The sequence below is a fragment of the Phyllostomus discolor genome, chromosome 2 (assembly GCF_004126475.2).
Source record: "Phyllostomus discolor isolate MPI-MPIP mPhyDis1 chromosome 2, mPhyDis1.pri.v3, whole genome shotgun sequence".
Lineage (NCBI taxonomy): Eukaryota > Metazoa > Chordata > Mammalia > Chiroptera > Phyllostomidae > Phyllostomus > Phyllostomus discolor.
Window position 1 is genome coordinate 124876489 of NC_040904.2, and position 13256 is coordinate 124889744.

A 13256-nucleotide genomic window follows, 5' to 3' on the forward strand; every position below is an offset into this window, starting at 1 on the left:
GAGAGAGAGACATCAATGTGCGGTTGCTGGGGGTTATGGCCTGCAACCCAGGAATGTACCCTGGCTGGGAATCGAACCTGGGACACTTTGGTTCCCAGCCCGCGCTCAATCCACTGAGCTACGCCAGCCAGGGACTTTGGGATTTTGATGAAGACATTAAGTCATTACTCTTAGTCTGTATAACTTGAATAAATAGCTCCTTTCCTTTTCACCAATCTCTAACATGGAAAGCTATAATTCTCTGGTGAAGGGAAAGGTGAACCTAGTACAGGGGGACCCCAGAAGAAATGGGGATCAATTCAGTAGCATTGTGGGACCCTCTTCCCTGGTGGTCAATCAGGAAAAATCAAGGGAGACCACATATGCAGTCGCTTTAAAGTAATACAATTACTTGTACATGCGCAGTAAAGCCCACCAAAACTAGCCAGGAAGGATCCGCCCATAAGAATAGTCCCTCCAGCCCATGAGGTCAATCTCTGCTTGGAGTTGGCCTGCTCCCATGTTCTCTGCTATGAACTCTGGGTGTTCGGTTCAATTCTTTGTCCCCATCACTAAGAACCTGGTTACCTGTGCCCACCTGTGACAGAGGCACCTGGGGTTCTCAAGGCCCAGGATGAAGGGCTGGGTCCTCACCCACACATCACGTCTGGTCTACCCCTCCCGCAGTCAGGCTGTGCTCAGAGGCTCTACCTCTCCCTCCCCAGCCTAAACCCACCACCTGGAGAGGGGTGTTTTACCTAAAAGATCCCTGCTAGATCAAGGAATTGAGTTCAAGAAAGTTCGAGTCTGCCTCATTTTTCAGCTGGCCCCAAAGGGGCAAACCCAAAGCTGCCAAATCACTTCCCCACGCAGCTGACTGACCTGTGCGGTCAGCCCAGGTGCAGACTCAGATGGCGGCAGATTGCAAAGGACTTGGCGGGGCGTGGTGGGGAGCTGCTTGGAGGGGGTGGGCAGGTATCAGCATTCCAGAAGACATGGAGCACACTACTTACTGGCCGAGGTTGTCAGAGAAGTTGATGCCTTGGCTCATCTTGCCTCCGACCACTGAGAGCAACAGGGCCCCTGTCCCCATGCCTCCTGCCTGAACATGGCACTGCGGGGACCACCCAAAGCTGGGACACCATCAAAACGTTTTCAGCCGCCAACCCCAGGAGTCTGGACCCAAGCCGGAGTTCCACCTCTCACCTGAATGCACTTGGAATACTCCGTCAGCACCTGGTCCACCTGGCTCGCTCTCTTCGGTTCCTGAAATAGCTGGACGTAAAGAGATGTTTCCCAGAACAGGGTTTCAGGACGCCTGGGTCACAGGTCTGCTCAGGCCTTGTCTTCCAGCCCAGAGAGCCCCAGGGGGCTTCACAGACTCCTCTGGGTGGTCATCAGGGATTAGAAGTGGTGGAAGAAGCCTCCGTACGTGAGGCCCGACCATCTGGTTTGATGTGCACGAGAAATCCCAGGAGGAACTCTGGGTTCATTGTCCCCACAGTGGAAGGTCCTGCTGAGAGGTCGCTCACCTTTTTCCTGACAGCCAGGCGAGCCAGCAGGCCACTGTTGTCCCAGTGGGCATGGACCTGGCGTTGGTGCTCATTGGAGGGGAAGAAACAGATCACCCCTCCGAGGACCACATTGCACAAGTTACAGAGGATGCGACCTGTCTCATCCATCTAAGAAAAGAAGACAAGGGGCCCTCCAGGAGGCCACTCCTGAAGCCATACCCCCAAAAGGCTCCTAACCTTAGGGCTCAGAGCCAAGTACAGAGACCCACGGGTGAATGTGGTCAGGGAGGCCTGCAGCTGGGCAATGTGCCCCGGCTGGGAATCAGATTGGAACGTGCCACCCTCCCTGCCAAACACCCAAGGGACGCTCCCAATGACAGGCAGCATCTGACACACACCACTGTGTGAGCACACCTGAGCTGCACCTGCCGAGGGTGTGTGCCAAGGCTGCCCTTCCCCAGTTCCCCATGTCCTGTGGGGATCTTGGGAGTAAGCACCGTCTGTGACAGATCGGGCACTGAAAACCCAAGGCATGCCACTAGAGAAGTGCCCCAGCACCTGCATCCCTGCCGGGCAGGAGCCAGTATCACCAAATGACAAGAGAAACAAAGGGAATGAGCCACTTTTGCATGAGCTTCATCCTATAGGGAAGGCTGGAGGTGTCAGGAAAACTCGCTTAGCAGCCCAAGGGGTCGGGGGTGCAGGGAAACTCAGACCTTCCTCGATAAACATCTACATACTGTTCACCCTGTGCCAGCTCTGGATTGGCCAGCATGCCCCCATCCCAGAAATCTCCCTCCAGCCCCAGCAAAGACGGTGGTGAAGCTGGCTGGCTGGTACTGACCATGTGGGGCAGCTCTCTCTTCAGGTACGTGAATTCCAGCTGCTGGTTGGAGGGCCCAGTGCAGATGACGAGGGGAAGGATGTTGTCTGGAGGGATCACGTGACCTGCAGAGGCCCAGGGAGGGTCTGAACACCAGAGGTGCAGACTCTGCTGCAAGGCAGATGCCACAGGGAGCACTGCCCAACTGGTGTCTTCCAGACTAGGAGCGGCAATTTTTTACGTTCACCCACCCATGCTGTTTCCACGGGAAAACAGCAGTGCTCAGGCCTCTCCCATGCAGGTGGAGGGAGCACAGACAGCGAGTATCCCATGGTCCTCTCAGCCCCTTAGGCCTGCTAACAGCATACAGCTCAATTCTAACACAGCCCGTGATATGACTATGGGCCCACGCCACCCTGGACACGGATCCTTACCACAGGAAAACTCCACCAGACGCTCAGCTGCCACCCCAGCACATGCCAGCAGCTGCTCCCGGAATTCAGACACCTGAAGACCACAACATCAAGGCTCTGAGACCTCCCAGGGGTCCAAGGACAGGGACCCGGGGTCTGAGCAGACAGGGACCTTGGCAGGGAGGGGAAGAGAGAATCACTTGGAAAGACAGAAGTCAGGATGAGGAGGCAGAAGTACCTAGGAACAGAAGAGAGGTTGAAGGAAAGGCTGATAACAAATTAGTAAACACACAAAAACAATATAATGACACCAGTGTTGGCAGTCTCATTTAAACTACTTGTGGCAATGGCAAAGGGAATTTGGCAGTGAGTCCCAGCCCTGGATGTACAACAAAATCAGAGTGGGAATTTAAAAAATATATATACATATATTTTACATATATAGAAAAATATGTATACATATGTATGCATGCATGCATACACACATGCACACACACATGCACACACATGGCCAGACCCTAGCAAGCCCAAACTATTGAATAAGAATCTCTAGAGGGAGGAATAGGCTTTTGTATTTATTTAAAGAGCTCCATCCAGGTTTTTCATCTATCACATGGGCAAAAGTCCTAATGCTTGACCACTCTGTGGAGGAACTGGCGTCTTCACTGTGGGTGGGGTACAGAATGTTGCTGCTCCAGGCAGAGGGCAGAGGGACAATATTTAACAAATGAGATACATTTTTACTTTTTAACCCAGCAATCCCACATTCAGGAGTCTCCCTGAAGATTCAGCTCAACAAACCAAACACCACCTGCACAAGGGCATTTCCTGTGAAGTGACGTGCGAGAGCATGGCCTCCTTTCCACAGGGACTGGTCCCCTGAGCTGTGCTACATCCGCCCAACGGAACACTGCACAGCCCAGCCCAGGAGTGTGGCCCACTCCGCCCCTGTGCACCGGTGGGGAGGCACTGTCAGAACGTATAGGCACAGAGAAACAGGTCCTGCCGCCTTTGAGGTAGGTGAAAAAGAGTAAGGACATACATCTCCTGCTTTTTGCAAAAACATCACATGAAACAGTGCGAAGATAGACAGTGCTAATAAAACATGCTCATCACCTACTGGAATGGGGAACAGGTTGGAAAGGGGTGCAAGTGAGACTTTCTGAAACTTTTTATATGGTTTCAACTTTGGAACCACACACGTTTACATTTTCTAAAAACAGAATTAAGTCAACAAAAACGGCAAACTCTGAAACTGAAAACAAACTGCAACAAAAAAAGCCTGATGCCAAGTGACTTCGTATCCTTTTTTAAATCCTCAACCGAGGACTTGCTCATTGATTTTAAAAAGAGGAGAAGGCAGGGAGAGAGAAAGGAACATGGATCTGTGGCCTCTCATATGTGCTCCAACCAGGTACTGAACCCCACAACCTTTTGGTTTACGGGATGACACTCCAGCCAACTGAGCCACACCAGCCAGGGGCATCACTCCATATCCTTAGCAGCCATGTATCCTTAGCAGGATATACTCTAGGGGATATACTCTAAGGGCAAAAACTAAGTGCAAAGACATAAAATTTTAATCAACAGTTTACTGTTAGAATATTGGTATTATATTTTGGATACTATTTTGAGTATATTATGGGATAAAGCAAATAAGTAATTATGTGACTGTAAGAAACCAAAAGTTGCATTCAAGAGAAAAGAGATGCAGCATACGGTCAAATAAATTGATTGATTTTGATTTAGAAATACCAAGATGGACTCAGGGTGTCTGTAAATATATCTCCTAGGTCTGCACTGGAAAGGCCTATAGACAATAGTCACCCAGGAACACTGCAAACACCCAACACCCAGGTTTTGCTTTGTAAGTGCCCGTCTTCAGTAGAAGAAGCCAGGGTACCGCGGAGACATGGAGGATTCCAGATCCTGGACAAAGACAGCATCAGGTGGCCCAGTGTGCTCTTGTCGTTCCAGAAAGCAGGAAAGCCGTCCAAGGCCACGGGGGCCACACCCGGAGGACCTGAGGCAGCTAGGGGGTTCCCACAGGCCAAGTCTGAGACAACTTGAACATCAAAAGCCACAAGGGCTACAAATTATTTTACACACAAATAAATTAAGATCTACAACCCTATACACAAGAAAGAATGAAAAAATAAGTAAATAAAGCTACAGGGGTGGTGGGACAGCCCGGGTTGGCACAGACGGCTTGAGGGCGTTGAGGGGCTTTGCCAGCACCGAGTCCGGATCTAGGACGCACGTCTCCCACGGACACAACCGCTGTGCAGAGACGGGTCACATTTACCACGCCTTCGTTCACACAGGAAAACTAGAAGTCACCTGAGTATCTCACTAAAGAAGAGCGGTTACATAAAATACGTTCATGCAATAGGATGAAGTACAGCTAGGGCATGGCAAATAAACACTTATTTGCTGAGAAGAAAAAACACGTACGGCATTCTGTTGCTGAGTGGAGGAAAAAAGCAAATTATAACAATAGTGCATACAAATAATACTGTACCATTTTGTTTTTAAAAACATGTATGTGTATTTGTAAAAATTATGCAAAGACTATTATAATGATGTGCACAACAAAATGAATCTTTTGCTCATCAAATTATGATCCTTTTCCCTGTTTTTGTTTGTCTCTGCTTTCCACAATTGAAAATAAAATAGCCATGTATAATGCACACATTCCTGCCCAAATTCTTGAGGGAAAATAACAATGCACGTTGCACATGGGAATAATGATTACATACTATGGGTATAACAACCCCGTGTGCAGTGCGCACAAAAACATGGGTGTGCATTATCCACGGGAGCGCCATTCACACAGCATGTTCGGTATATTTACATTTGTAAAAGAGGGGAGGCTACAGCTACGGTGGCCACAGGCAGGCCGTGGCACTGAGGCAACTCCGTGAGAGGAAGGAGCTGAGGAAAGGCATTCTCTGGACATGTGTGATCCCACTGCTAGGGACACACTGGAGCGTGGCCTAAAATTCCTGGGCAGTGGGACAGCACAGCAGTGCCACCTGGCGGACATTGCTTGGCCTGTTCAAGTGACCCCTTTCTGGGTTGGGTGCCCTAGGGATGATGAGGTAAAGAGGCCTGACGGTGCACCCCTCCCTGTCACTGTCCCATCCGGACCCAGCGCTAGAGGCTGGGCCTGGTGTCCTCACCGGCTGCATGGTGCCCCCGGCAATGACCACTGCCCGGCACTCCTTCACTACCTGGGCAAAAGGCACAGCTGGATTCAGCAGCAAGAATTTGAGGCTGCTCTGACTGAGGCTGCCTGGTAAAAAGACAAATGAGAGACAATTACAAGGGAAGGGGGCAGGTACGGGCCCAATAGGCACGTCTCTCTGTCCAAGGCAAAGGGGATCTCCCCTTGGGTCTGTGTAGGAGACATGAGCGACAGCACTTTCTCTTTACACCTCAGTTACTGTCCTGGACCACCCTGAGGTGCAACTATCTCCCTTTTCACATGAGGAACCTGAGGTTCAGAGGCAAAGAAACTGGTCTAAGACATGCAGCTGGTAGGTGATGGAACGAAGACTCAAAGCAAACTCATATAACCTTCACCACGAGGCTGCACGGCTTCTCTCGCACCCTTGCCTGAGACGGCCGACCACCCCAGCACAGCGGCATCACTCCTCACTACCCACCGCCTCCCCAGGCCATAGGAGGCTAGGTGTCACCACCTTGACTCCTCGTCCCGACCCAGAGAGGTGCTGGGCTGGAGGCAGAGACTCCTTTCATGCTCTGGCCTCTCAGCTCTAGGTGGGCTCCTCCTTGGATACCTTGGCGGCTCAGGATGACCCTGCCGTCCTGGTTGGCAGTGGTGAGAGCTGCAAGGAAGCCTTCGATGTGCATCAGCGGGGAAGCAGGCCGAGGTGCCATGGCCTCCCTCTCCTCCACGGGGACTGTGGGAGCTGCACAGAGCAGAAGGAAGAGAGTCTGGGACCACAGACAAGGGCAGAGGACCGCTCTGCAGTTGGGCTAAAGCGGTTCTCTGGGGAAGACCAGTCCACCTGTGAGGCAGGAACATTCTCGCCCGGAGCCTGCAGCTCTGCCCCCACCCTCCTGACTCACCTTCAGTCACCATGGGCTGCAGGCTCTGTAGGAAGTGCTGGAACCCAGCCAGTCTGGGCTGCTCCCTGGGGGGTACAAGGACTGCTCCCCACCTCTCCGTGAAGCCAAACAGCTGAGCAGGGGTGGGAGCAATGAAGACTAATGAGGGCAGCAGTGCTGAGGGAGACCAGACTAGATGAGAGGCTTCCATCTCTCCTCCGCAGCACAACCAGCAACCCCCCAGCAACCCCAGGCGTCATGGCAGACCCTCCCCACCCCAGCAAGGCTGCCCCACAGTGAGGGCCATGGAGACAGGGCTGCCTCTGTGAGGGTAGCAAGCAGGGTGCTGCCCGACCTCACCCAGGTCCCAAGAGAGGGCGGCCGTACCTTCCTGCTGACCATGCTCTTCTCACAGTAGCGCCGCACCTGCAAGATGAAGCCCCTGCAGGCATGTGGGAACCTCAGTCAGGCTGGGAAACAAAAGGACCCCTTTCCAAAACCCAGGGAGCAGGACTCACCACCACCACCTACCCAGGAGCCCGGAGTCTCTTGGGGCTGATGGTGTCGTCCTCCTTTCCGAGGTCACTCCTCCCCATGTCCCCACACCGCCCAGCCCTCTCCCACGGCAGGGTTACTGCCAGGCCTCAGGCATGGCCTCCTTACAAAAAAGTCTGCACGGCCCCAACCCTCCCAAAGGTGCTTGGTGATAGCTCTGTCCCCTCCGCTTTCCTTCAACATGACAGCACCTAAGCTGCACCTTGAAGGACTGTTAGTTTAAAAATAAAAAGAAATCCGAGGAGCCAAAGCACAAAGGAGGTGAAGCGTGGGACTTGTTCAGGGGATGCCTGGTCTGTGGTTCAGTAGGTGTATGGCTTGGAATGCAAGACGACTTTGGAGCCTTTCGGGATTTCTGAAAAGAACAGTACCTTTCAAGTAAGAGTCACTAGTCTGTAGTTTGTAAAAGCCATTAGAAAGTGTAGGGTCAGTGGAGGCAGTCTGGCTTCCTCACCCAGGTGTCTGGTAACTAAGGGGAGCAGGGTTCCCATAGCCCTGGAGGGGCCTGACAAGCAGTGTTCTCACAGCCTTGAGACTGGGTCTGATGAACTGTTCTCATAACATGAAGTGGGCTTGCATGTGCAGAATCATATTTTATATAACATTCTCCCAGTTTTCTGGCTTTGTTCCTCTCTAGTACTTAAACAGATAGGGACTCCCTGCTGGGGGCGATGATGATGACAGACACACAGGGGACAGGTGCCACGATGGGTGCCACGCTGGGGAGCAGCAGCCACGACAGGAGACATGCAAATAGACACACAGCTTGCAGAGTGTGTGGCTCTCTGACCCATGAATAAAGACATGCCAGACATCCCAACAGCTCCGTGAATATTTTTCTGTCTGCACGAATACTATGAACCTGCCTGAAGGGTGGCAACATGGAAGGGAAACAGAATGAATTGAAATAAGAAGGCCGGAAAGAAGGCAGAGGAAAAAAAGCCACAGTGAAGTAGGAGCCGTGGAAATGAAAAGGTGGGGTAAATCCAAGTTATTTTAGGCTGTGAGGCCAGGCAGCTGTTGGGATGTGGGACACAATGGGAGAAAGAAAGCACTCAAAAATGCCAGGACTGCCAGCCTGTCTGAGGGGAGTAATGGCAGTAACCATGACCACAATGGGTAAGCCAGGGGCAAGCTGGGTTGAAACGCAAAGTCAGGATAGAAAGCAAGCAGGGTCCTGAGTGTGTGCAGCTGGGTTCACACGCTGGCTTCGCCACACACCATTTGCGTCCTTATGTGTGGCTCGTGCGTGTCGTCCTCCTGAGGTGGCCTCACCCCGCCTCGGTTTCCTTTGCCTGGACTGGTGACGGCACACCCCGCCCAGGAGTCACAGAAGCTGATGCACGGCCCCAAACACAGTAACCAGTCTGGTCTGGTCAGGAAACTAGAATTGCTAAGGTTGCAGGTCCACCACCAGTGGCTGTACCCGACCCGGGAGAGCACCCATCGTGTGGGCCTGGGGCAGGCAAAGGACTGGGGCTGCAATCTGGAAAGGCCAAGCAAGGGGCCCAGCTGTGCCCTCACTCACCTCAGCCCAAGGGCAGGGGCACACTCACAAAATTAAATTCCTGCTCTGCCCAGCAGCCCAGGGAAGCGCCATGCCCAAGGAAGACGGAGAAGGCAGAGGACCCAGGCCTCCCTACTTCTACTTATCAGGTACAAAAGCAGGCACCATTTTATCCCTAATCTCTGTGACCCTTTGACCCTAGGCTGAGCATTTTTTCTTGCTGACACATTGCTTTTTTTAAGGGTTAATGATAGGTGTACACTGTAGATCCTCAGCCCTCTGGACTGCCCGAGGACAGAAGGAATTTACTTTTCATTCCTTCCAGTGTTAACCTAGGGTTCTGCCCACAGTGGTGGTAAGGATAAGATGTGATGTGCTAACGTGAACAGGTAAAACCCCTACCTTGAACAGGTTGATGTTGTCAATCTGGCTCTGAAAGAGAATCTCAATCACGGCCTTCAGCTCGGTCCCTAGGGGCAGTTACCTGTCTGTGAGAGGCTCTGTGTGTTGGGATTTTCCTTTATGTTCCCTAAAAGGGAATGCAAACAGGTCAGGATGGTGGTCCCCTACCCCCATCTTCTCATACTCCACCATGGACCAGTCAAATAAGGACACTTGTGTTTGAGCAGGGTTTCTGCAGTTTTTAGAACCCAGAGCACAGGAGGTCCCAGGAAGCCTCAAAGTCTGACCCACGTGTGATTTCATTCCTTTCACACCTCCTCTGAGGAGGCAGGGACAGAGAGACAGGCCCACTGCACACAGGTGCCAACGGGAGGTGCCCAGGCGGCACTGGGACAGGGCCAGGACAGAGATGGAAGCGAAGAGCAGCAACATGACACAACATCCCGCAGAGCAAACGGCACTGGCACTCTTGACTTCCGCTTCTACGGAAGCCTTCAGAGGGATCACCGAGGAAGGACAAGGCTGCTGCACAGAACGTTGGAGAGTCCCGTGGCCCCTGGAGCTGGCAGATTCTAGTTCCTCTCACTGGGCTCAGGAACCAGACGCAGGTCACTTCTCTGCTCTCAGCTTTGCTTTCCTCCTCTGTCACTGAGGGCTAACGCGCCTGCGCTGCTTCCTCACTGGAGCACTGCAGGCTGCTATCGCTATTGCATGAAGTGCTGTACACTTTCACTATATTATTACCAAAGAACGGTGGCAAATAAACCAAGATCTAAAAAAAGATCTAAGTCAGGCAATTCAACTAGGCTCTGTAAAATAAGAATTTTCTTAATGAATGGCCCAGACCATGTGAGGACACGGACAACCCAGATGCCCTGACGGCACCCAGGGAACGGGGTCCGGCCCACTGAGCAGGCTGCACTTGGGCGGGCTTGGGGCTCCTTACCACCCAGCACAGTCACAAACTTCTCCAACAGGTACAGGATCTGCTTGATGTACATCAGGTTCTTGGCCTTCAAACGTTTCCTGAGGACAAACCAGGGGACAGCAGGCGGGGTACTCCAACAGCAATTCCCTTCTAGGTGCCCCGGGCTGAGGCCTTTCTGTCTGGTGTCTTTCACACTGTGTCACAAGCTACAGACACCCTCCTAGAAAAAGGCCATGGGTCATGTAGGGCCATCCCGCACTGAGCCTGCCCGGAGACAGCAACCTCAGTGCTTCAGCTCAGGGGCCCACTTAGGGGTGCTGAGGCTCAGCGGGATTTTCCCTTTGCCCGCAGGCAGTGGTGTCTCACCTGTATCGTTCCATGTACCGGAGCAAGTGGGAATGTGCCTGGCAGAGCTGGGGAGAGAAGAAATGGGAATGACGGCAGGCCAGGCTCTGGGCCAGCGGCCTAGGGCTGTGCCAGTGACATTTAGCTGTGCCCAGGAAATGCCAGCCCAGGACACTCAGGCAGCAATTGGGAGGCAGGAGGGGCTGGGGACAGACAAAGCTATGGGTTTCAAAGACCCTGAGGCTGGTGGGGCCTGAGAGGAAGGGAAAGGAAAGGATGTTCTGCTGCAGTGTCCACTTTGTGCCAGGGCAAAAAGCAAGGGGCTGAGTCTCCCAGGTCACGAAGCTCCCTGCTAGGTTTTACTGGGTTGGGAAAGGACATGTTGTGCACTAAGAGAGATGGTTCAGGTTAACCAAGTCCTGGCCAAAGGTCAACCCAGGCACTGGTCAGCAGACGTGGTGAGATGTCATGAGGGTTTCAGGGTCAGAAAGCAGTAGTCAGTCGCAGGCCCCACTACTAGCTGTGTGACCTTAGGCACTACTTAAACCTGTCTGCATGTCTGAGTTCTCAGTGGACAATGGGAAATGCCAGCCCATGCAGAGTAGGTGTGGCACCTACTAGGTAATAAATAAATAGCGGTTTTCAGAAATCTTGAGCAATCCTCAATTAAATCCCCTCAAAGCAACAGTGATAACAACAACATCCACCCACATGTGGACTCTGCTTCTAGAGGGCCCAAGCAGTGTTCTTGAGGGGTCCGTGCATGGATTGTCTCACAAAGTCACTTGCTCTGAGCTCTAGTGCTGGGACAGCAGCACTAGAAAAATGCAGGGGACATACAAGGAGGAGCTGAATTGACTGTCTTCACGGTGAGGAATGGAGGGGCAGGGGCTGGGCAGCTCTCTCCTGGGATAGAAAGTCACCTTTATTCCTCTGTTGGGCTCTCCACCCACCCAGCAGGCACAAGTGGGTGCCAAATCTAAGCTCTGCTCCAACCCCTTTCATCAGCTTTTCCACATAAGTGGCCTGCCCCAGCTCATGCTGCAGGCTTTGCTAACATCTGTCAAAGGTCCACAAATGCCAAACAAACAGTAACTGGCCTTGGTGTGCCCTGTACCTCATGCTAAGTGACTCTAAACCCGACACAAATGGTGAGTATTCTCAACTTGCCCTAAACCCCCATCAGGTGGCCCCAAGCCTGGTATAAGCTGCAGACAGGGTTGGCTTGGAAAATAAGTTCCAATAAGCAGCCACAAACACAGTATGAGTAGCAGCCAGCCTCGATTTACAGCATGGCCTCTCCCAAGAGTCTCAAGGCTAGTGGCAACCAACCACGATCACTTGGTAGCTCCCACCAGGTGGCCCACTGGGCACACATGGCAGCTTGCCTTGAGCAGCACTATAACCCTCTCAAGAGGCTCCAAACCAATGCACCTGATGGCCAGCTTCAGACCAATCAAAGTAGCATCCAACCACCCTAGGGGTAAACTTGGCCTGCACCAGAGCCTCACTAAAGTGACTCTTGCCCCTCCCTGCACAACAGCTGTCTGCTGAAGTCACAGACAGTCCTCACAGCCAGTCAGCCTGAGAGTCAGTCCCACTGACTGACATGCCATGACCCATACACATGACCTTGTATGGGCACACATGACCCATACAAGGACACTCTTAGAGCACCCAGCTCAGGTGAACAAGGAAACTGCACCACTGGGCCTCACAGGACACCAACTACATAAGGCCACTCTACCAAGACTGGAGACATAGCAGATCAACCTAATACCTAGAAACAAACAGGGAGGAAGCAAAAGTGAGGGAAAAAAGAAGCATGTCCCAAATGAAAGAACAGGAAACAGCTCCAAAAAAGGGAATGAAATAAAATGGAAACAAGCAATCTACCAGATATGGAGTTCAAAACACTGGTTATAAGGATGCTCAATGAAATTAGGGGAAGAGTAGATGAACTCAGTGAGAACTGCTACAAACAGATAAAAACCATTGAAAAAAGAGAAGTGAAGACTACAATAACTGAAATGAAGAATATATAAGAGGGAATCAACAGCAGATTAGAGGAATCAGAGGGTTATGATGGAGGGTTACATACCCTCAAAAACTACCTTAACATCCTGTCTCAAGCCACCATTTCCATAAGGGGAAGAAAGGGTAGGTAAGGGGTTTGGAAAAAAAGTTTAATCAGACATAAGTTGCAGTCCACAGTGATTTTACTATTACTTCTTTATCTGGTGATCAACAATTTCTTATCTGTGTCTCAGGCCTTCCCTCCCTGGAACACAAATACTCAGATACCATCTCCATCACTTGCAGACCCTGTGGGACACAGAGGTTGAACTGTTTGTCAGCCTCCTAGAGTCACAAGGGACATGCATTCCAGTTCCTGGTGTAACAGATTTCCACATGCATTAATCACTTAAGCCTCTCACCTACACATAAAGCTAAATTCTTTAACCTTTGAGCTCTCTATCAGAATTATAGACATTAATCCACTCTACCAATTTAAAGTCCTCTGATTTAAATGTTAATCTGATCCAAAAACACCATCACAGAAACATCTAAGATAATGTTTAACCAAATAACTGGTCACCATGATAAGTTCACACATAAAATTAATCATTATACCTAAGTAATAACTACAGCCATTTATTAAGCACCTAGTATATACCTAGTATATGGCACTATTTTGTTTTATTCTGTAGAGCCT

General features: G+C 51.4%; 1 protein-coding gene across 1 annotated transcript in view; it reads right to left on the reverse strand.

The window, feature by feature from the left end:
* Positions 1-12156, reverse strand: part of DDX11 (DEAD/H-box helicase 11) — a 16247-nt gene extending 4091 nt beyond the window's left edge. The window contains 14 exon segments of the mRNA XM_036016358.1: positions 993-1093; positions 1186-1254; positions 1512-1661; positions 2338-2441; positions 2751-2823; positions 5912-6024; positions 6533-6664; positions 6825-6936; positions 7191-7229; positions 9268-9336; positions 9339-9394; positions 10214-10293; positions 10562-10892; positions 12150-12156. Of these exon segments, the coding sequence (XP_035872251.1) occupies positions 993-1093; positions 1186-1254; positions 1512-1661; positions 2338-2441; positions 2751-2823; positions 5912-6024; positions 6533-6664; positions 6825-6936; positions 7191-7229; positions 9268-9336; positions 9339-9394; positions 10214-10293; positions 10562-10892; positions 12150-12156 (1436 nt within the window).
* Between the last annotated feature and the right edge of the window lie 1100 nt (positions 12157-13256).